The sequence below is a fragment of the Neodothiora populina genome (genome assembly GCF_041146345.1).
Source record: "Neodothiora populina strain CPC 39397 chromosome Unknown canker_contig_15, whole genome shotgun sequence".
Lineage (NCBI taxonomy): Eukaryota > Fungi > Ascomycota > Dothideomycetes > Dothideales > Dothioraceae > Neodothiora > Neodothiora populina.
Window position 1 is genome coordinate 2,897,569 of NW_027191413.1, and position 20,152 is coordinate 2,917,720.

A 20,152-nucleotide genomic window follows, 5' to 3' on the forward strand; every position below is an offset into this window, starting at 1 on the left:
CAAAGTCACCGTCTCCGCAATTCTTGGCATTTCTCGGGCTTTATCCGGGCTGATCATCTCCTCTACTACCATTTATTCATCCCCTCAAGATACCTAAGGTGCTTGGAGGATAAAAGTTGCCATACAGTACCGCAGTCTGTAGTGTAAGTCTTTGGTTTACTCTTACAAGGCATTCTAAGCGAAGTCTTGGTGATTGAAAAATAATTGACAAAATGCAAGACACATCGAAGTGAGGCAATCCATAGGAGCCGAACTACCGTCTGCCAACAACACCCTGGTTAAACCAAAATCAACCCCATATCGCATCTTTGCCTCTGCCACTGCCGTGCACAGTAGGAGGCGTGAGTACAGTGTAACTCCAACTCTCCTGACCGTCCACAAAGAGACGATAGTGCAGCATAGATTGGTCTGATGCTGTTGGTGTGCTGATCGTCAAGGCTCCGAATTTGGAGTTGCCGTCAGGAACATACCTGCACTCCATGTTAGCGCGTAGTTGTAAAATCAATGATCTGTGTCAGACTCACTTAATGCAGACGTCCTCCTCATCTTCTTGCCTATATGTGCGCACCGGTAGATAAAACATGCTCAGAGGCGATGTGCTAAACTCATGCACCGTTGCACTCAGCGGCCACTTCTTCGTCTTGAGACCACCTTTTACCATGTCCAGCCCCTCTACCTTCCCTTCCGCCGGGGGAGGGAAAGATGTGGCAGCAAACTCGTGTCTGTCGCCACTGAGCACAACAACACCAATGCCACCTCGAAGTCCCACATCCCACATGGCTTCAAGAATGATCTGTCTTTCACCCAAGTAGCCAGCCCATGTATCCTCGCTGCCAAATCTCCAGTTTTTGGTGAATGGAATACTCGTCAAGAGCACTTTCCATCGCACTCCTTGTGGTTCCGGAGCAGACAGCCAGGCGAGTAGGTCCTTCAGCTGCTCTGGGCCAAGCATGCTCTTCTTGTAGCTGCTCTCGTTGTAATGCCCGTCTGTTCCGTCAAAGGAATCACGGTATGACCTTGTGTCAATCATGAAAAATGAAGCTGGTCCTTGAACAAACGAAAAGTATGTAGCTCCAGACCTCACCGCAGGAGGGTTGACAGAAACGTGGTAGCTCTGAAAAGCATCAATCGCTCCTTGGTAAACGCCGGTCGTGTTCTTGTCCCAGTCGTTGCTGATCTCGTGGTCATCCCAGACATGAATCCATGGCAATTCGGCTCCCGCTTCTGAGCTGACAGATGGCCAGTCCGGGGATGCGTACACCTGTCGGTATTCTCTTCTGTAGGATTCTTTGTCGTCACCAAATCGGCGAGGGACATCAATGTAGATAAAGTCGCCCAAGAATATCATGAACTGAGCTCCAAGGCTTGGCAATAACTTGGCCAGGTACTTTAGGCCGGGAAATTCCAGCGGATGTTGAAACGGGTTGTACGGAACACGGGGTTTTATGCATGACGAGTGAAGAAAGGTGAACGTATTGTCATGTCGCGATGATACATGTCCCGGTTTCGGCGCCGTCAGGAAATACCCAGAGCGATTGTTGGATGCCGCGTACTGATAGCGAGTATCAGGCTTGAGTCCATCGATGGTGAAAGTGCCGGTAAAGTCTGTGCTGTTATCCAGCCATGGGATCGAACCCGCAGACTTCCAAGAGCTGTCTTGAGCCTTGTATCCACTGTAAATATCGAGTGGGCGGTCCGCAAAGCGATAGCTCATAAATAAGGGATACTGCGACGGGCGCGGCTCTCGTATCAGAAGCTTCGCTCCGTGGTCTGACACGTATCCAACACGTGCCATGGACAGGTTGTGATTCTGATGCAGGTAAGGCGCTCTATACAGCAGATCTGCAGCCATTGCCACCAATGCAATGTTGATAAGAAACGTGATTGCAGACCAAAACATAGAGGTGGGACTGGGTAACCCCAATAGAAGCGTCGATAGAACATTTGCGTCTTTTTCTTCTACCACAATGGTTTCTTGCACGTCGAGCTCTTCAACTGGCTCACCCGGCTCGACAAGCTCAGCAACCTCATCGTCGGAAATATCGCGATCGGTGATTTCTCTTGTGATGACGTCAATTTCATCAGAAACCACTGTGTATGGACTAGTTTGCATAAGCTTGTAGAAGAAAGAAGTCACATAGACCAGCAAGGCTGTGAAAATAACTGGAGGTGCCGCCTATATATGTTGTGTGTTAGCTCTATCGATACTCCCTCACTTCTGTTGGAGACTGACAGAACCAGGGATCTAGATTACAGCAAATTAGCCTCATTCATTGATATTGGATGTATATCTTGACTGACCCATCTCAGGAAGACATAAGTAGCGACTCGTAGCACCGTCGACGATAGTCCGGTAGCAATACCGGCGGGGGTCGGCATCTTGTCAAATTGTTTATTTGGATATAGCGCGCAGTATCACGGCTGTTGCATTCTCTATTATCGAGTGTCTTTGCTTGAACAAACTTTGCTTGAACAAAGAGCAAGGACAGACAGCGCCACTTGTAAACAGGATGCAAGAGAACAACAGCTATCATAGCTCCATCACGTCGCGTCAGCTAATCCGCGTTTCATGTGATGACCGGAACGGTATCGAGTGACGTCAGAGCGTAGAAGGGGAGAGTTGGAGGTATTGCCAAGACCCGGTTTCCGTGAGGGGTCTTTTCCTCTTCTCCAACCACCTTCTTGTAATTACCTAAGAGAAGCTAGGCACCTATGATGGTCCGGACTTTGATACTCATAGCTGCTGTGTCGCCAGTCTATGTTGCCCTGGTACATTTCCTTCCTCCGTCAGTCCAGCATAGGATATAAACATGTATAATTATTGGTTGCCCACGTACGGCCACAGGCAGCTGAGAACTGGGCATCCCGTCCGCTCTGCCAGACATAAGCAGTTGACCGGCTGATTAGTACTACGGTGGGTGACCACGTGGGAATCCCAGCTGCTGTACGTTTTCTTTTTGTTGTTACTCACTGATCCAGTGCACTGCTCATTTTTACTTTTCGAGACGATGTTGTTGGAGGGTCTGGTACGAGACGACTACTTTTGCAAAGCTCGAAGTGGTCTGTGAAGCAAGCTGTGCCTCTAACCTTGTTTCTTGCTCTATCCCTTTTTATGTCCTACTTGGGATGTGGATAGGAAGCCGTGTTCGTGAAATACACCTTCATAGAGCAATGAGCGCAGAGACTGTAGTGACATTGTAGAAAGACATGCATACAAATGGAAGGCCGTGGTCGGATAAACTCTTGTATGAGTATAGCGCGGACACCCACTGCAATATCGGGACCCCGTCCTTCATCAGTCAACGGCCATAATACCTAGAAACACGACTTCTTGTGTAGAAGAGCACAGACGCTTCTAGTGGTAGGTACTGTACCTTTAGTCCTGTGGCCGAACTCAGGCAACTCTTCATGACCTCTTTTTCTTTACGTGCTCCAATCATACACATTATGTATCACGTTTCATCGCGTGGACACTCTCTTCATCGCTCTCTCCTATACGCAATCTGATGCAATTGAAACTCATTCTACCGGACTTGATCTACTTATCAAGAGCAACTGCTTGACATCAATTACGATAGATCAACTTCGTGCCAATTTACTGCAGCCATGGACTCTCACCCATCTAATGACATGTCGATGGTCTCGATGGAAACCGAAAATTCGTTGTCTAGCATGTTGCCCGGAGAGGTGGACTATCTAACTTATCACACCGCCGAGGACATGCCTTGCTTCTTACTTTCACTTTCGCCAGAGGTTCTCACCATCGTAGCGCAAAATCTCGCCCCGGCAGATCTCCTAGCAGTCCGTCCAGTCTGCAGACAAATCCGTGATGTGGTCAGTCCATTCTTCGCGGTCGCCCACTTCACAACGCGGAAACATTCTTTCTCCATACGCAGTCTTTTGAACCTGATCAGCATCATCGAACACCCTACCTTCAGGTTTTCCATCCAGAAAATCCTGCTCAGCACCTGTCCAATAAGCGCCGTGGGGTTACCCATCTATCGAATCCCCGAAATCTCGGGCATCGATCTTAAGGTGCCTTTGGCTTCGATGAAGATCGCCGCACTGCTTTTGCTTGTGGTAACGGAACAGAGCTTATCGCACACATCATAGAAACGGTTAACAGGATAAATCCCACCGTTACATTCGGTGTCTACCTTGATGAAGGGGACTGGCAGAAACCATCTGTCCGCTTCGGCTTATTCCGACCTTCACGCAATCTCAGATTGCTCATCACAGGCTCTCAGTTGTCATCAATTCCTATCCGACGTTTGGCTTTAGAGGGACCAATAGGTTTCGTGATTCAGCTTGACCAGTTGGAACAATACCTAGAGTTGTCGTATATAGAGGAGCTAACGATATCCTCCCAAGGTCATCAAAACATTGCCATAGAAGCGATCCTCATGTGGATGGACAACTTGAGGTATCTCAAACTCGATTGCGCGGTCATGCACGAGGAACAGATGCAATTCTTGCTGAATCTATCCACGTTTTGAAACTTGCGCAAGCTTCAACTTTGCAACTAGAAGCCGACATACCCTCACAGCGGAAGCATGAGGACATTTATTGGCATACAGCGCTTACTCCTGGAAAACGAATCATCATTACAGAATCTGGTCCATGACAATGTGCTTCTACCATTGACACTCTGGAGATGGTTATGCAAACGCATGCTGTATGAATTGTCATTGACCGAACTCTGCCTGTCTACAATCAGCTACTACGATATCAATACAGACCCTGCTGCTGTGCTTGAGGGACCTAAAGCCTTCGACATACCCTCTGAGATCTGCCGCGACTCGAATGCTGTCAAGGGCTGTGCCACACGTCTCTTGACTTGCATCGAGAACCTCAATCTATCAGCTGTGGAAGATGTTGAGCAAGTACTCCAGACTCGCACATGATCTTCTGTATAATCCTCTCCCGCACTTTCGGACGCCGGATAGACCAGTGCTTCTAGCCCTGAGCAAGGTCCGACAGAGCATAATTTCAATTCTTTTCAGCCCTCAATAGTCGACGGAAGAGATGTTCTTTGCTGCCTGTATATGTGCATATACACATAATTGGATACTGGTGGTCAGCCACGTCTCTACACCATGTTCAATCTCTGAACAATCGACCGTAACACCAGAAGAAGCGGACATCAGACGCCATACAAGGCACGATTCTCAAGTGAGAATTCCAAATACATTGGTTCTCTTTGTCGCTCGTCGCATGCCTATAATCATAAACCAGGAAAAGCAGGGGAAAGGAGAAGATACAATCATAGAACTACACCAAGGCCCTAACCAGGCGTCCGTGTTGAGGCCCGATGATATTCTTCATCACACATTACGAGGCTTACTACTTGTACAAGTTCAACAAAGGAACGTAAAGCAGTATCGAACAGGAACGATGAGAACGAATACTGAGTCTCCTCGGAGGGACAAGCTTAAACCTGATCTCGAAGAGCTGTGGTACTGGAATTTACTTACCATTTTTCAATTTCTCGCTTCTAAGAAAGACTAAGAGAAGAGGATGTTTTTTCATTTCTTTTCCGCGTTCATGCTCAATGGATACGAATGACTACTCTATCTGTTCATAGTTCGATAGCACGATAAATATGGCACAGTAGATACGTTGACGATCCTTCACTATGCTTGATGCACACTAATGCTCCATAGGACGGTACCGGTATACATCCGTAAATGGGTTTTCCAAATCACTTATCAAAGACCAATGGTCTGTCCGTGTGTATTCGTCTCTCATCGTAACAGCATGATGAACACGATAGATACGTGATTCCGCATTGCTCAGAACACACAGATATACTATTAGTCTATCTGTGTGCCTGTCGGTGGTTCGATAGCACAACAGCTAGAAGGGCTACAGCTAAACAGCCACGTGAACAAGAGTTGCAAAAATTTGCATTTTCGATGGAAAGTAAACAAATTTCTCTTTTCAATCATTATTGAATAGGGGCAGAAAAATGTCAAATCCATGCTTCAAAAAAGCCGTATAATCTTCCACCCTTTTTTTTTTTTTTTTAAAGCGCTATAGCGCATTCTCGATAATAAAGCGTCTATGAAGACTACAAACACGAGATGCCGAATGCTCCTGAGGTAAAGCACTTGATGTCCTTGTCTTTTCTATACTCTTTGATTACTTCACGCGCGGTACAGTACTTTTCTTCCATCCCTAGGATCAAGTGCTAATGATTCGACTTACGATGCATTGGGGTAGCTTGCTTTCTGTGTCTATTGGTGGGCTAAGCGATATTATCCTGTGTGAAGGGCATTGAATCACTCGTTGCCCCTATTGTTCAGGAATATCGGTTCCACGCATAGTTATGGCACAGTGTATATGAAGATGAAATGACGAAGATGAAATGATGAAACGATGATAACAATGATTAGAATTGATTTGCATTGATCAAGGTAGTAGAACAAGGTAGCTCCAAGAAGAAAAGCACCGCCATGAACGTCCAATCCAGCTTGGTCGTGTTCCCCCGACAGAGAGGCTAAAGCAGAGATGAACAAATCACAAGCAAAGCACGAAAGAGGCAGAAGAAGGAAAAGGTCACACGAAATGCCGTCCGCGAAAAAATGCATAAGACATATATGAAACATGACAGATTTATATGCTGCTGCTGCTGCTGCTGCTGCTGCTGAAAGCCAAACAAAAAAGAGCAAAAAAACACAAAAATGAAAGACACAGTATGGATACAATCGATTCGTCGTCGTCGTCGTCGTCATCGCCGTCCTTTCCACCTTGTTCTCCTGTCACCACCCACCCTGGCTTATATGTAAAGCCCCAATTTTCTTGGATATCCTGTCGTGGCAAAAAAAAAAAGCGTCTACTCTCTGAACTCCCTGTCAATGTCCTCGAACCCGTTCAAGTAACCCTCGAAGCAAATGACACCGAGACCAGGATCCAGATTGCCCGTGGTGGCGCGGATAGAATGCATGCTGAGCTGAGGCAGACCGGCATCGATGGTCCTGATACCGGTCGCACAGCTGAGCATGGGACCCACGGTGCCGCCGGATCGGCTGTCGTTTCTGATCTGGAAGACCTGGAGCTTGGAACCGACGCGCTCGGCGCACAGAGAGAAAATGGCGGTGCTGACGCCATCGGTGGTCATGTGGCCGTTGCTGTCTGCGGCGACGACGACGCCGGTGTTGAGGGCGGGCGCGTGGTTCTCGAGGTAGGTGGACAGGAAGTTGGGGTTCACGGCGTGGGTGACGTCCGAGGAGACGATGAACGAGTTGGCGTATGTGCGGCCCATGAGGTCAGGAGACACAGACCAGCCTCCTGCGAGGTTGCACACGACGCGTTCGAGCACAATGTTCAAGAAGTTGGACTTGGCGCCTTGACGGAGACCGGAACCGATCTCCTCGTCGTCGGACAGGAAGACGGTCTTGATGAGGCCGGAGTGAGGGGTGTGGTAGGATGCCGAGTTGATCAGAGCCTGGATGGCGGCCCACGAGCAGAGTTTATCGTCGATGCGGCCAGCAGTGATGAACTCCTTGTCCAGGCCCAGAAGGTCGGCAGGCTGGGTGTCGTACAGCTCCAATTCCCACTGGATGATGTTGCCGTAGTCTGATTGCCTGATGCCGAGCTCGTTGGCGATGGCTCGCACGAGACGAGGAGGTTGAGTCGAAGTGAACGAACCTGGGGGACCGGCAGGCTTGACGTCTTCACCGGGTGCAGACTCGAGACCGACAATGGGAGTCATCTGAGTCTCCTGGTTGAAGGGACCGACGGCATTGGCGCCAAAGTGAGGGGCCAGAGTCGGGATCTTGGCAATGGGCCATCCCAGCTTGACGAGTCTGGTTGTGATTCTGCCGTCCTCCTTGACGAGCACGCGACCGCCGATGCTCAAGTCACGGTCCCACCAGGTGTTGCCCATGCCGCCGGCGTAGGGAGCGACGCCCAGCTGGACATATCCGGCCTTGTTGGGCACTTGGGAGACGGGCTTGAGCTTCGCAGTCAAGGCGTCGATGTGGCCGGCCAGGATAGCAGAGCCATTGCCCGGGTCGTACTTCTCGCCGACGACAAAGGCGATGACGGCGGATCCGTTGCGCTCGACGTAGTACTTGCCGCCCTTCTTGATGTCCCAGATGTCCCGCTCCGACAGCTTCTTGAAGCCGGCTCTCTGGAGTTGGCAGCCGATGGCGTCGACGGCGTGGAAGACGGTGGGGTTCTCGGTCAGGAAGTCGCAGAAGGGCTTGCAGTAGACCTTTGCGTTGTCGGCGGTGGCCTGGGGGTAGGGGGGACGGGCGGGCGATCTGTTCTGCGAGGTCGAGGGAGCCTCGAGCGTCGCTTTGGCATCGTCGAGGATCTTGTCCAGTCTCTCGTGCTCGCTGCGCAGGCTGCTCTCGAGCTGCGCCATCTGCTTGAGGAGAAAGTCGTTGGGCCTTTCTTGCTCGGCGGCCGACTTGTACATTTCGGCAATTGGAGGGACCTGAGGCGCATCGTGGCTCAGCGAGACGTTGTTGAGACGCTGCACGTTCTGCTTGAGCAAGCTCAGGAGCTCAGCCTGTTCGGCGAGGGTCGAGGCAGCGAGCACGTTTCTCAGTGTCTCGTTGGTGTTGATGGGGCCATTGTTGTTGTTGTTGTTATGGCTGTGTTGAGAGTCGGGACGAGGAGAATGGGAGTGGGAGTGGGAGTGCAGGCTGTTGCCATTGACACCGTTTCCATTCACGCCATTGCCTGCCATGTTGTCCGGATGGTAATTGTGGTAGCTGCTGTTGTAGTTGTTGTTAATGGCAGGACTCGATCGCATGCGATGAAGACCTTGGAGATTCTTCACCATTGGGAGATGCGGGAGACGTTATAAAGCACGAGGGGCGGTGAATTGGTAGCAATTGCCAGACGATCAAGGACGGTGAGGCGCGAGTGACAGCAAAGAACGAGATCCACTGTCAGCAAGAAAGTGGTTTGATATGGAGAATAATATACAGAAGACTTGGTTGGGTTGCCTAGTCAGGATCTGGGCTCAGGTCGGGATCAGAGGGTCGGAGTAAGACGTTACGTTTCGAGAGAGTAGAGTAGATGAAAGCAGTAACAATTAATATAGAAGCCTGATGCTATACCAGTCTGGGCCGATCTGTTTGGGATCACTAACACTAAAGGGCACAAGCACGATAATCGATAAGATGGCAGCCTGGTACCTGCGTGGGCAAGCAGACTAATACACAATACACAAAGTGTATACCATAAACAACACAGCAAGCCAACCGCTACAGCTACAACATTGCCCGTGCAGGAAGAGACTACTCCACTGCTTCACTCTATCGATACTCTATAGGACAAAGAATACGAGGAGAGGGCTTGAGCACAGTCCTTTTGCTTCTTCTCGCACATTCTCTCTTTCTCTCCCTCTCTCTCTCTCTCTCTCTGTCTGTCCACTGACTGACTCCCGTTCAGGCCGCCAACATTCACCAAATCCAGGTACAATACAGAAATAACCCCCCGGAACCCCGAGCGACTCCGATATCGAACTCTGTTTTCTGTTGTTCTCTTTCTCACTCGCTGGCCGTCTGTCTCCCCACCTTTTCCAACTAGTCGCTCGACCTGCCCTGAGCTCTCTTGTTCCCCGCACATCTGACAATCGATGGGACCTTGGAGGTGAGGTGTGATGTGTTTCGTGGCCATCCATGTCATCGTCATCATACCAGCATCATCGACATCAATCTTCTACGTTTCTTCGGAGCTGTCGGCGGTGGTCGACTGGCCAAGGTACTGTAGGCCGGTTTCACATCCCTCACCTTCTCCAATCGCTCGATCGAAGTGGCTTGTCAGAGCCATGAAGCGAAGCAACAGATAGGGTATAGCGTACAAGCCACAGACTGTGGCATTTCGTCACAGCTTCTCCAGCTCTTGTCGTTCTGACCTCTCAGAAACACCCGTTCTGCTTTTCGAACCATACAAGGACCCCTTGTCCGGACGGGAAATGGGACATCCTGAACGATATTCGATCAAGAGGTTGATGTTTTCCAGGTTTTTCTTGTCGCCTGTTCCCGCCTGTGTGTGCCTTGTTTCGTGAGGTAGCTGATGTATCGCATGCATGACTTGTGGTGCTTATTTTCTGTTGAGATTGTATTTACTGTCGCGAGTCGACCTTGGAACTGTCTGACTGGTTTGTTTCGCTTTACTCATCATTTCTGTCTCAACTGGACTCGCCCATCGATAAAACTATACAAAAAGCCGCATGTCCATCTCATCCTTCCCCATATAGTCTCATCTTTCCCCATTATCCATCTTGAAGAGGTCCAAGAGGAGATATATAGCAAAATGTCTCAACCAATCAAGAAAACAACCCAAACAACAACCCCTCCCAAACCCTCCTCGGTCAGTGGTACTTCCTCATCGTCTGCAGCAGCAGCAGCAGCGCAGTCGTCCAGCGACCAAGACCTGCACAAAGTAATCGACAAACTCGAGGCCAAGATAAAAGCAGTGTATTTTCCACCTTGAATACCCACCCTATACCTCATGTCCAAATGCATATACCCACCATAGACAGATAAACACTAAGACAAGAAATTGAACAATAGCAACGCCAACTCCCTCTCCCGCACCCAGAACGCCCGCCTCACAAGCGCAGACGACAAGCTGCACCCGCTGCTGTCTCTCAAGACCGGGCGTGCGATAGACAGGTTTCCCGAGACGCCGAGGGGCGTGGGCAAGTTGAGTGGTTTGTCTTTTTCCTCTCTTTTTTCTTTTTCCTCTTCGCTTCAGCTTTGATGGACTTGATGCAATGAAGGAATTTGACTGACTGGATTTTTCTCCGTCTGTTTTACAGTGACGTTGGTCGACTCGACGCTCTTGGCGCTCGAAGCGGATAGGTCTGGAAAGGAAGACGAGAAGAGGGCGAGACTGAGAGAGCAGATTGGGTTGGTGGGCAAGGATCCTGCCTGATTCTTCGTTGAGTATCATATTCCGTGTCGCTCTTGGGGTTGTGAGGGCGTGATCATCAGGAGAAGGTAATACAAGGGAGGGAAATGAATTCTGTTAAATACAAAATGCTAGATACGCCGTTCATGATGAATGATGAATGCAAATGTGTAAATGGGTTTACTTTCGTCTTGTTCTTGTCGTCTGGTCTCTTGTGAGGATTCGACCTCGTTCTTCTTCTCAATATCCTTGTCCGTGCTCTCACACATCCATCGCGAAACTATCTTGTTCCTCTCATTCTCTCCTCCCTACCTCTTTCGAAGATGCCCAACCTATCTTGCCCCGCTACTCTTCTCTTCCACAGAACTGCCCCTAACCAGCCATCCATTCGGCCATCCCATTTTGACTCCCCCTTTCCCATTCGCCCCTCTCCCAGAACATATGCAAAACCCGGCCGTTGTTTCATTCGTCGTTGTCGGCGCTTTTTGCGGAATGACAGGCCAGACAATCAAGTCCAGTCTGGCATGTACAAACGCAACAGACACACCGACATTCATGCGTTGATTCGAGGAAGATGAAGAAGGAACATCTACTCTTCTTCGTCTTCTAGCTCGTCGTCATGGCTAGCGGAAATCACAGGTAATCAGCATTCGTCTAGGATGTTCATCGGAGATGGCGAATGATATGGACGAAAAGAAAAACAAACATACCGAAGCAGATCCTTGACGTTGCCCATCTCGTAATGCTTCTTCCGCATCTCTTCGAACTTCTTGTGCTTCTCTAACTCGTCTGCGGGCATGTCTTCGATGTTGCCCTCTCCGTGTCTGCCCGTGTCGTCGACGTCCATGGCGTCAGGGCCGTCCGCGGCGGCGACCATGACTCTCTTTTCGCCGTCACTCGACCTCCGCTCCATGTTGACGTCGTTTTGCGGCTCGCCGAGATCTAGATCCGGGATACTACCTTCTCTGGCGCGCATCTGTTGCTGTGAGGTGGTGGCCTCGCCGTCGAGGACCTTGGCTTTGTCCAGCTCGTCGACGACGACCTGAGAGGGATCGATCAAGGCCGGCTCTTCCTGCTCTTCCTCGTAGTCTTCGGGCACGCCGCTGCCGGTGAGTCCTCGGACGAAGGGTGTCTTGGGCTCGTCGATCTTCATCTTGCCGCCCATCTGGCCTTCGTTGAGGAAAAGGTTGGCTTCGTCCCACTGCAGACGCGGGCTGCCAGGGCGAGCGTTGGGATTTGAAGGGTCGGCGGCCGACGAGCGACGAGAGAGAGGGTTTCGGGCATTCGACGAAGCGCGGCGGTGGAGGGGCGATCCGGCGTTCATTTCCGTGTTCATCTGCACGATTTCCTTTTCGCTCATCTCACGGTTGGGCATGCCGGGTCGTCGCGCCGTGGAGAAGTCTTCTTGCTGCTCTTGCGGTGGCGAGTAGGGGGCGGCATTGTCGGGTTGCGCTGCCTGGAAAGAGTTGCTGTTTTTGAGGATGCCTGATCGGCGGCGTCAGCATGTGTGCGCGCACACGACGAAGCGGATGAAATACCTTTGGGTCTCTTGTTCGCGTTACTCGGCGGAGAGTGCATTGGCTCCAGAGTAGAAGACATGACGACGATGATGATGATGATGTGCAGTTAGATGCACTTGATGTTCAGTATTACTAGACGAAGTGCTTTCCACTTTTCTGCAGATTGCCGGCCGGTTCGGAGAAGAAGACGCAGGTACGTTGACAGGACCACTGAATCAAGGTCGACTTCCGACCACTGAGATATCAGGAAAGTGTGTGTCTAGATGTAGCTATGAGTCGATACCTGAGGCAGGGGTGTGACTAGAGTTGCGAAATGCGGTGTGTGCGTGATTTTTAAGTGGGTGTAAAGTTGACAATACAGGTAATGTGCGGGGAGATTGTTATTATACGTCGACGGCGATGGTATTTTGGGGGTTGAATACGAGTCGATTGGAAGGCAGAACAGAAACAGCGATAAGCGACAGGGAACAGTAGCCCGAACAGCAGCTTGCTTCTTCTTCTTCTTCTTGTACTGTACTGTACTGTACCTCTAGATGGGAGAAGAGTGGCTTGTGACAGTTGACAGATAGCAGCCACAATGACGGAATCAGATATTGTCCGTCCGTGTATATATATGTCCTTGTGTATAACCTTGGATGTTGCGCAACTCCGTCTGTTTTGTCAAAGATACACAAAATGGAGAATCACTCGAATGCAGCAACAGCCAAGAGGCACAGGAGATTGATATTCGATTATGGCAGTATCACATCGACAGATAGGAGATGACGGATGGCGCTGGCGGGGAGGGGCTAAACGCTGCACGTTGCTTTGCTGTCAAGTGCTCCGTTGTCTCTGACTGACTTGTGCTGGAACTAAACTAAGACTAATTGTACCCTCCCAGCTTTCTGCTCTTCCCGACCAAGCAGAAACGCAAGCAGATGCGATGGAAATGGAATGATTGGCGATCCTCAAAGGCCCGATCACGATGGAGGGGCAGGACTGACAGACTGACGGACTGACTCCTCGGTGCACATGCCACGACTTCTGACGTCATATCAGCCATATCATCTGCCACATCTGCCCATTCCTCCAACGCAGCCATCCGGATCTTCAAAAACAACCGGTTGGCTGCTTTGATCCTCTTCTACCGGAATAAGCAAAGGAGAAGCCTGCCAAGACGCACTCGACTCCAACCGTTGCGATCATCTTTTGCCATTACTGTGAGCTGTTGCATTCGTAGAGATGATCAGTAGGTACAGTGATAGGACAAGCTTCAGATGACGGCTCGCCTGCAGTGGTCTTGTTTGTTTATGGTATCTTATTGATCTCTTATCCCTCACTGCCCAGCGTCAGAGCGGGTAGCCGAGTAGCTACACGTCTGTACTGTCCCGTCCAGCATGACGTAGCAACGCGTAATTCGACAACACAGACATACCTATAGAGCCATGCTGTAGGGGCCCAGAGTGCTCCTGCCTCTGCATGTGTCTACCTAAACTTTAGTTCTATCGTCCGCGGGTCTGTTCAAGGCATCATGTATAAGATACTTGTATCTACAGGTACCTTGAGCTGCACGCAAGTTCAAGCTTCGACTCGTGCAGTAGCTTTACTGGTAGGCACCAATATCAAATCATTCATCGGTCTATCTAGGTACGCAGCAAGACGACGGTCGTCGATGTTAGGCTTCCAATACATACATCCAGCCTCATGTTCTTTTCCACTGGACTATCTGACCACCAACCTCCATGACGAAAGACATCAATTGACCACCTGCTCGTGCGTGTGATACGCCACATATCTATATATGGAGCCGCTTGCTCGATCACGAGCGCCAGAACCACCCGCCCTTCTCTTCCTCCTTCTCATCAGTCACAGGCATCTTGGAGCCTGCTTGGTTTTCCTGCGCGCCGAAAATCACCTCTTCCGACGTTTCTTCTCGTCCATCACCGAAACGCTTCATCAATACTTTTCTTGTCTTCGTCGTTCCGTCAGGCATATTGCTTGTTTCCGTCGTGGTCATCGTGGATACTACCGATGGCTTTGACTCTTCTTGATTGCGTTGCTCCGAGCCGCTCTCTCCATCTTTCTGTCGGCTCGACCCCATCAAGTGTTCGTACATGTCCAGTTCTGTCTCCGGAAAGCGTGTCGTCTTGCTCATCACTCCGCCCAACTCTGTGTTTCCAATTAACTTCGCCAATTGCTCAAAGTCCCTCTTAACGGCCTCTCCATAGGGCGTCCGTGTGTGCATCCCAGATATGATCATACTGAACACACTATCAAGCTGTCTTCTGTCTGACCAGGGTATACTGTATAATGACGGCAGCTGCGGTGGCAAAAGCCCTCTGCACTGTAGTCCCAACATCCAGCTAGCTCCCGGTGCATTCCAGGCATTAGACATCTCCTTGTTGTCGAATTTCTTCTCATACACCTCCTTTGCAGTCTGCTCTTTGTCCAGCGATGCAGCAAGGAGATCTTCGAATGCCGCCCGCCACATCGTGCCGAATTGGTTCTCTAGCTGCAGAGGACTGTAGGCATTCTTTCTGAACCAGTCAATACCGAGCCATCGGCTTGAACCCAGGCCTCTGGTTGCGCTCGATCCAAATCTTAGTGATGTATCATCGTCGTCACCATCTCGATAGAGATCTAGTATCCTCTTCGTAGTACTTATGTCTGTGTTGGCATTCCTTGCCTGCAGCAGGATAGCACGAGCGGCCTGTCGCGCGTCCTCTCCGACTGCACCATGCACCTGCGCTGATCCACTGCCTCGGAAGTCTGAAAATGTACCTCGCGCATTGGCATGGTCATCCGTCAGCGCGTGTATACTGCTCGCAAGCTCAGCAAGCATGTTCCTCATTACCCGTGGCCCCTGCTCGAGATCTCTGGATATGTCGTGTGGCCTACATGATTCACGACTCGACGAGTCCGACGCACTTCCTAAAAAGTCCGCAAAGGCATTATTCGCCTCCGAATATGGGCTTCTCGAGGTTTGTTCTCGCCGTTCTTCTTCGACCGCGTTGATTGACCTATACCGCCCTCGACCAAACATACCACTGTCCAGAGATCCGGCCAATGTGTCGTTTTCTGGTCTTGGAAGTTGTAGTTGCCTTTGAAGCTCGAGCTGAAGTCTCCGGATCTCAAGCTCGATGTCGCGAGGCGTTGTTGGTACATTTTGTGTCGCTTTCGCTGATTGTTGCAGCTCCCCGGATAGCGCGTTGACAGTCGCCGTTATACCTCCTACTAACGAATCTACGAATGTCTCGAGTCTGGCGATTGGATCATCTGTGTTGGAGTCATTGTCATTGCCTCCTCTGTCGCCAGGTGCCATTTCTTAATGATGGAATCCTAGTTTCGTCGGGACGCGATTCGCAAACAGTTGGTTAATCGGTTGCTTTGTTTGTTTTGTCAATGTTGTTAGATACCTCGCGCCATGAGGTAAGTAAGACTAGGTAGCTACCTTAATATATGTTTGACGGACTAGTCATGCAGCTAATAGAGATAACAGCAAGCTTGTTTGTTGGTCGGAGCTTTCTGCTGGTCATCTGGTCTTTGTTGCTTGTTGCGGGGTAGGATGCTGCTGCTGCTGCGGCTGCTCGGGATACAGTGGTATCATCATTACCTTGTCCCTTATAATTACTGTACTGTAGCTTTTGCTGAGGGTAGGGTATAGTATGCATTCAATTGCTCGTAGTTGTTTTCATGATAATGTCTCTCTAATCCTTGGCAAAGGCCGGCCATACACCCCGTAATGTCTTGTTGAATGAGAATACTTCACTAAAAACATGTTAGAATAATGACTGCTATCAAAGTATTACCACCTCTCATGCCAGCCCCTTTGGCCTTCTGCAATCCACATACCCAAGATCATCGTCTGAGTACATCTAGCATCCACTCCTTGGCCTCCTTACTCTCCCTCATTCCATAAACCCATGCAAGCGGAAAACAATGCATCTGACCTCGCCAATCCAACCATTCCCCCTCGACACCAAGCCTCTCACACTCATCCTTGAACCTGATCGTCGGCGGACTCAACACATCGTACGACCCCGTCACACCGTACAGCCTGACCCCCTTCTTTGCCAAAACAGCCATATCGGCGTTCAGAGGCGTCAGACGGGGATCACTCGCATCCCACTTCCCAGCCCACGTCGCCGCCGCGGAGTTGGTAAACGGTATCGAGAGGATCGGGTCGTATTTACTCGCTGTGTGTAGCGCTGGCTCCTCGGACGCGGAAGGCGAGGGGTTTTGAGGCGTGAGATCTGCGGTTGGTGAGATTACTAGTAGCGAGTCTGGGATGCGCAGGGGGGCGTATTGCGGTTGTGAGAGCATGTGCAGGACTAGGGACAGGACTATGTTGCCGCCGGCGGAGTCGCCTGCGAAAGTGATGATCTCTTGGCTTGCTTTTTTTGTTGGTGTTGTGTCCTTTTCTATGCTGTCGCTGCTGGTCGATCCGGGGGTCATTAGCGCGATGTAGAGCTCGACGAGAGCGGGAAACGACTCCGCTGCGGGAGAGTTGGGCGCTAATGGGTAGCTGACCATTGTGACGATGCATTCTTCTTCTGCTGTCGATAGCGAGTTGCATACCTCGGCGCATAGTTTCCAGTGCTCGGGAGAAGGAGGCATTTGCCAGGCTCCACCGGCGAAGTAATAGATTCGTTTCCTTTTTCTTTTCAATGTATTTGATCGAGCAGGCTGCTTGGGTCTCATGTCATACACCCAGATCCCGTTCTCCATTCTTCCTTCGGTGGACAAACTAACATGTCGTTCGGAGACATCACATCTCTTCTGCGCATAATTGTGCGGAGTGAGTTTCTGTGATCCAGCAGGTAATTGCTTTCGGGGTGTGATTATCTTCGTCCCTAGACTTCTTTGCCGTAGGATGAACTGTAGGATAGACGTGGGCAGGGATTTATCTTCTTTTGTGATTGTCTTCATGGTTGAAGTTCTTTTCGTGGGGGGGGGCGGGGGGGTTTCACTGCTTGTGATGGTTGTACTGCTTGAGACACGCGATCATGTGGAACCGTGATATTTGACGGATTGGAAAAGAGAATAGGATTTCGAGTGATAAGATCACCAGTATGTGTTTGATGAAAGAGAAGCGTTAGTGGTGGCGAGAATAGACTCATGAGTTCCCAGCACTAGAAAGCAGGTTGATATTAGGGTACATTACGTGCATGTACCCAGGATAAAATGGGAAATATCAACGACTCGATTATTCTTCTACCTGGGATCTAGAGCCTATTATCGGAATTGTCTTCATGACGTGGATATGTGAAATATTGAGACCGTGGGAAGGTTGATGTTGTGGTTGGTGACGTCATATATATATCTTGCTCCTTTTGCTGTTCTACCTCAATGGCTATCAGTGGTATTATTTCCGTAACTTCAGGAGGAACCAAGGACCAGAGTCCACGTATTGCATACGTATTCTCCATCCGTGATTGAGATTGTAGTGCACAGAGGAAGACTCGACCGTCATAGATGCAGACCCCCCGTGACTAGATCAGAAGAATATCTGAAGATTGACCCCGATCATGCGTTGGCATTGAGACTCAGGCTACAGAGGGCTTCCTTCATCCACAGTAATTGGAGCGCTGATATCGGTGCCTTTGTTCTTCGCAGCTCTAACTCTGGCTCTTTCGAGTTCCCTGACTTCTTGCCAGTGTACAGCTATCCATTCTTTAGCTCTTTCATCAAGTCCATCGCCTTCCGAGTCCGGACCTAGAAATCCGCCAAGGTTGAGTTGATGATCTCCGGGAGATATTGTTACCGTGCTTCTGAACTGCGCTGTCACAGTCGAGTCGCGGATGATGAGTTTCTTGTTTGCCGTGAACCCCAAGTCTCCTAGCTGAGTCGTGTAGAGGGGGTCGGGTTCAGAGACTGGCACGATTGTCGCCCACCTCCGAATGGCTCGGATAATCTCGTTGACTTTATACTTGCTCAACTTAGTCATCTCACTCAACCAATCCGCGAGAAGGACCCTCGCTTTCTCGTCCTTGTTGGCGGCGAGCACTTCTACAATGCGGGTTGCATACTCCTCCTCCTTCCCAAAGGCCTCTAGAGCATCTGCCAGGAAGCTTCTGCGTGCCTCTCTGACGGGTATAAGGACAAGTGGAAAAGTTGGTAGAATTCCATCGATGAAGCGGGTAAAGAGACGTCGTGTCTGGAGACGTCGCTTGTGGTCGCCGCTATCGTCTTTTGCATTTCTGGATTCTTTCGCATTTTCCGCATCTCTTTCGCTGCGAGACGCCTCTCTTTGGTACCGTCTTGCAAATCTAGCTTCGCGGATCCATTCGAAAAATTCTAGCTCCGTGTCGAACCCTTCGTTGTACTTGCTGGTATCAAGACCAAGGAATCCCATCACATGCTCGGGAGACCTGGAAAGAAAGATCATGGACTTTTGCCAGTTACGAGCTTCTTGCTCCTCTATGCGCACGAAGAACCCTCTGTCATTTGACGTCAGACCCATATCGTAGGAGAGATAACCGATGATCTGGCCTAAATCGCCGTAAGAGTGCAGGTATTGATTCCAGGCTAGAGAGAGATTCGCCGGGCAAACATGGATATCGATCTGAGCGTAGTTCGTAGTACTCCCTTCTTGTGACAACACAGGAGCCTCAAGGTCATCGTGGTCAGAGGCAGATGCCTTTGTCACATTCCCACTAACGGATCTGATGCCTGGTCGTCCTGTCTCTGTATGCTCCTCATTCTCACCCTCTGTTACAATATGATCTAGATCTGGCCAAGGTATCGCGAAGGTGAAGTCGAAACCATTCGCTAGAGTCCGATTGGCGTTGAGAGCTCTCGCAATTTTATCGTTAGCTTCCTCAGTACGAGGATCTTGAACTAGGAAATCAATATCGCCAAAGTCTTCTTTCTCTGGCGCGTCCCTGAGTGTCGAAACAACAGTATAGTAGTCGCATATTACATTCTCGCATTTGTCACGAAGAGTCGAGTAAATCGCTCGAGACATACGCGGCGTGATGAGTGCCGGTTCACCATTTGGGCCTGGTAGGATGAAAGCACGTCCACCCATGATGCAGGATATCCTAATTTCAGTTCAAAGCACACTCGAATTGGTTATCTTGACTATGGGTGCCGGTGGATAGCTCGTTGATGCAACTCGGAATGACAATTCCAGTTGCCCAATGATGATGATGATGATGATGATGAGATAGCCACAGTGAAAGGAAGGCAGGGAATTATATCTGGTAAAAGTGTTATTAAGCTGCTCTGCTTAAGCTCTCATTTACATTGGAACAAGTGCTAGCTCCATAAGGTGCATGAATCAAAGACGTGTGGGCTAATATTCGCTGATTATCACTGATGTTAGCAACAGTGAGGATGGGCTGGAATGTATCGGCAGTGTGAACGATGAGTCCGGCCATGAGAGCGACACCACGTGCTTCAATATTCTCATCGTAAGAAGGTATAATGGAGAGGCGGAAAGGCTTGGCCGTCCTTCGTCTCGAAGGTCGCTACTGCAGTCAGTGCCGAGTCACTCAGACACGTGGGATGACTTTATCTCTAGCACTGCTGTCCTTGAACGTTGACGACTCAAAGTATGCTTATACATGGTGTCAAGGCTCGTAAAGAAGACATTGTCATCCCAAGCAAGATGCGGTAGTTACTGTGCTTAAGAATCAGCACATGATCAGCCCACCTTAGCAATGAGAACATGATAGCTAAAGCACAACATTTAGCAGCAAGATAGAAGGAGTTCAAAAGTTTTGTGCACCAAGATAGACCTCGGAATGTGCTGAATTATAAATCGAAACAAGATT

General features: G+C 49.9%; 7 protein-coding genes across 8 annotated transcripts; 1 reads left to right on the forward strand and 6 right to left on the reverse strand.

Moving 5' to 3' along the window:
* Positions 1-289: 289 nt before the first annotated feature.
* On the reverse strand, positions 290-2,113 carry AAFC00_003322 (uncharacterized protein; the record flags this gene model as incomplete). The annotated part of the gene is made up of 2 exons (XM_069348491.1): positions 290-470; positions 525-2,113. The coding sequence occupies 2 exons, from the start codon at positions 2,111-2,113 to the stop codon at positions 290-292; spliced, it is 1,770 nt and encodes a 589-aa protein (XP_069199282.1).
* Positions 2,114-6,835: 4,722 nt separating this feature from the next.
* Positions 6,836-8,794, reverse strand: AAFC00_003323 (uncharacterized protein; the record flags this gene model as incomplete). The annotated part of the gene is made up of 1 exon (XM_069342779.1): positions 6,836-8,794. One exon carries the CDS (start codon positions 8,792-8,794, stop codon positions 6,836-6,838), a length of 1,959 nt encoding a protein of 652 aa, XP_069199283.1.
* Positions 8,795-10,275: 1,481 nt separating this feature from the next.
* Positions 10,276-10,899, forward strand: AAFC00_003324 (uncharacterized protein; the record flags this gene model as incomplete). Its single annotated transcript, XM_069342780.1, has 3 exons — positions 10,276-10,439; positions 10,536-10,675; positions 10,784-10,899. 3 exons carry the CDS (start codon positions 10,276-10,278, stop codon positions 10,897-10,899), a joined length of 420 nt encoding a protein of 139 aa, XP_069199284.1.
* A 565-nt stretch (positions 10,900-11,464) lies between these two features.
* AAFC00_003325 (uncharacterized protein) lies at positions 11,465-12,474 on the reverse strand (the record flags this gene model as incomplete). Of its 2 annotated transcripts, none has more annotated exons than XM_069342782.1 (3): positions 11,465-11,498; positions 11,586-12,360; positions 12,414-12,474. In XM_069342782.1, the coding sequence occupies 3 exons, from the start codon at positions 12,472-12,474 to the stop codon at positions 11,465-11,467; spliced, it is 870 nt and encodes a 289-aa protein (XP_069199286.1). The 2 variants fall into 2 exon arrangements, with proteins under 2 accessions (XP_069199286.1, XP_069199285.1); XM_069342781.1 differs by having other exon boundaries at positions 12,414-12,453.
* A 1,719-nt stretch (positions 12,475-14,193) lies between these two features.
* AAFC00_003326 (uncharacterized protein) lies at positions 14,194-15,696 on the reverse strand (the record flags this gene model as incomplete). The annotated part of the gene is made up of 1 exon (XM_069342783.1): positions 14,194-15,696. One exon carries the CDS (start codon positions 15,694-15,696, stop codon positions 14,194-14,196), a length of 1,503 nt encoding a protein of 500 aa, XP_069199287.1.
* Positions 15,697-16,232: 536 nt separating this feature from the next.
* Positions 16,233-17,303, reverse strand: AAFC00_003327 (uncharacterized protein; the record flags this gene model as incomplete). Its single annotated transcript, XM_069342785.1, has 1 exon — positions 16,233-17,303. One exon carries the CDS (start codon positions 17,301-17,303, stop codon positions 16,233-16,235), a length of 1,071 nt encoding a protein of 356 aa, XP_069199288.1.
* A 622-nt stretch (positions 17,304-17,925) lies between these two features.
* On the reverse strand, positions 17,926-19,404 carry AAFC00_003328 (uncharacterized protein; the record flags this gene model as incomplete). The annotated part of the gene is made up of 1 exon (XM_069342786.1): positions 17,926-19,404. The coding sequence occupies one exon, from the start codon at positions 19,402-19,404 to the stop codon at positions 17,926-17,928; it is 1,479 nt and encodes a 492-aa protein (XP_069199289.1).
* Positions 19,405-20,152: the final 748 nt, after the last annotated feature.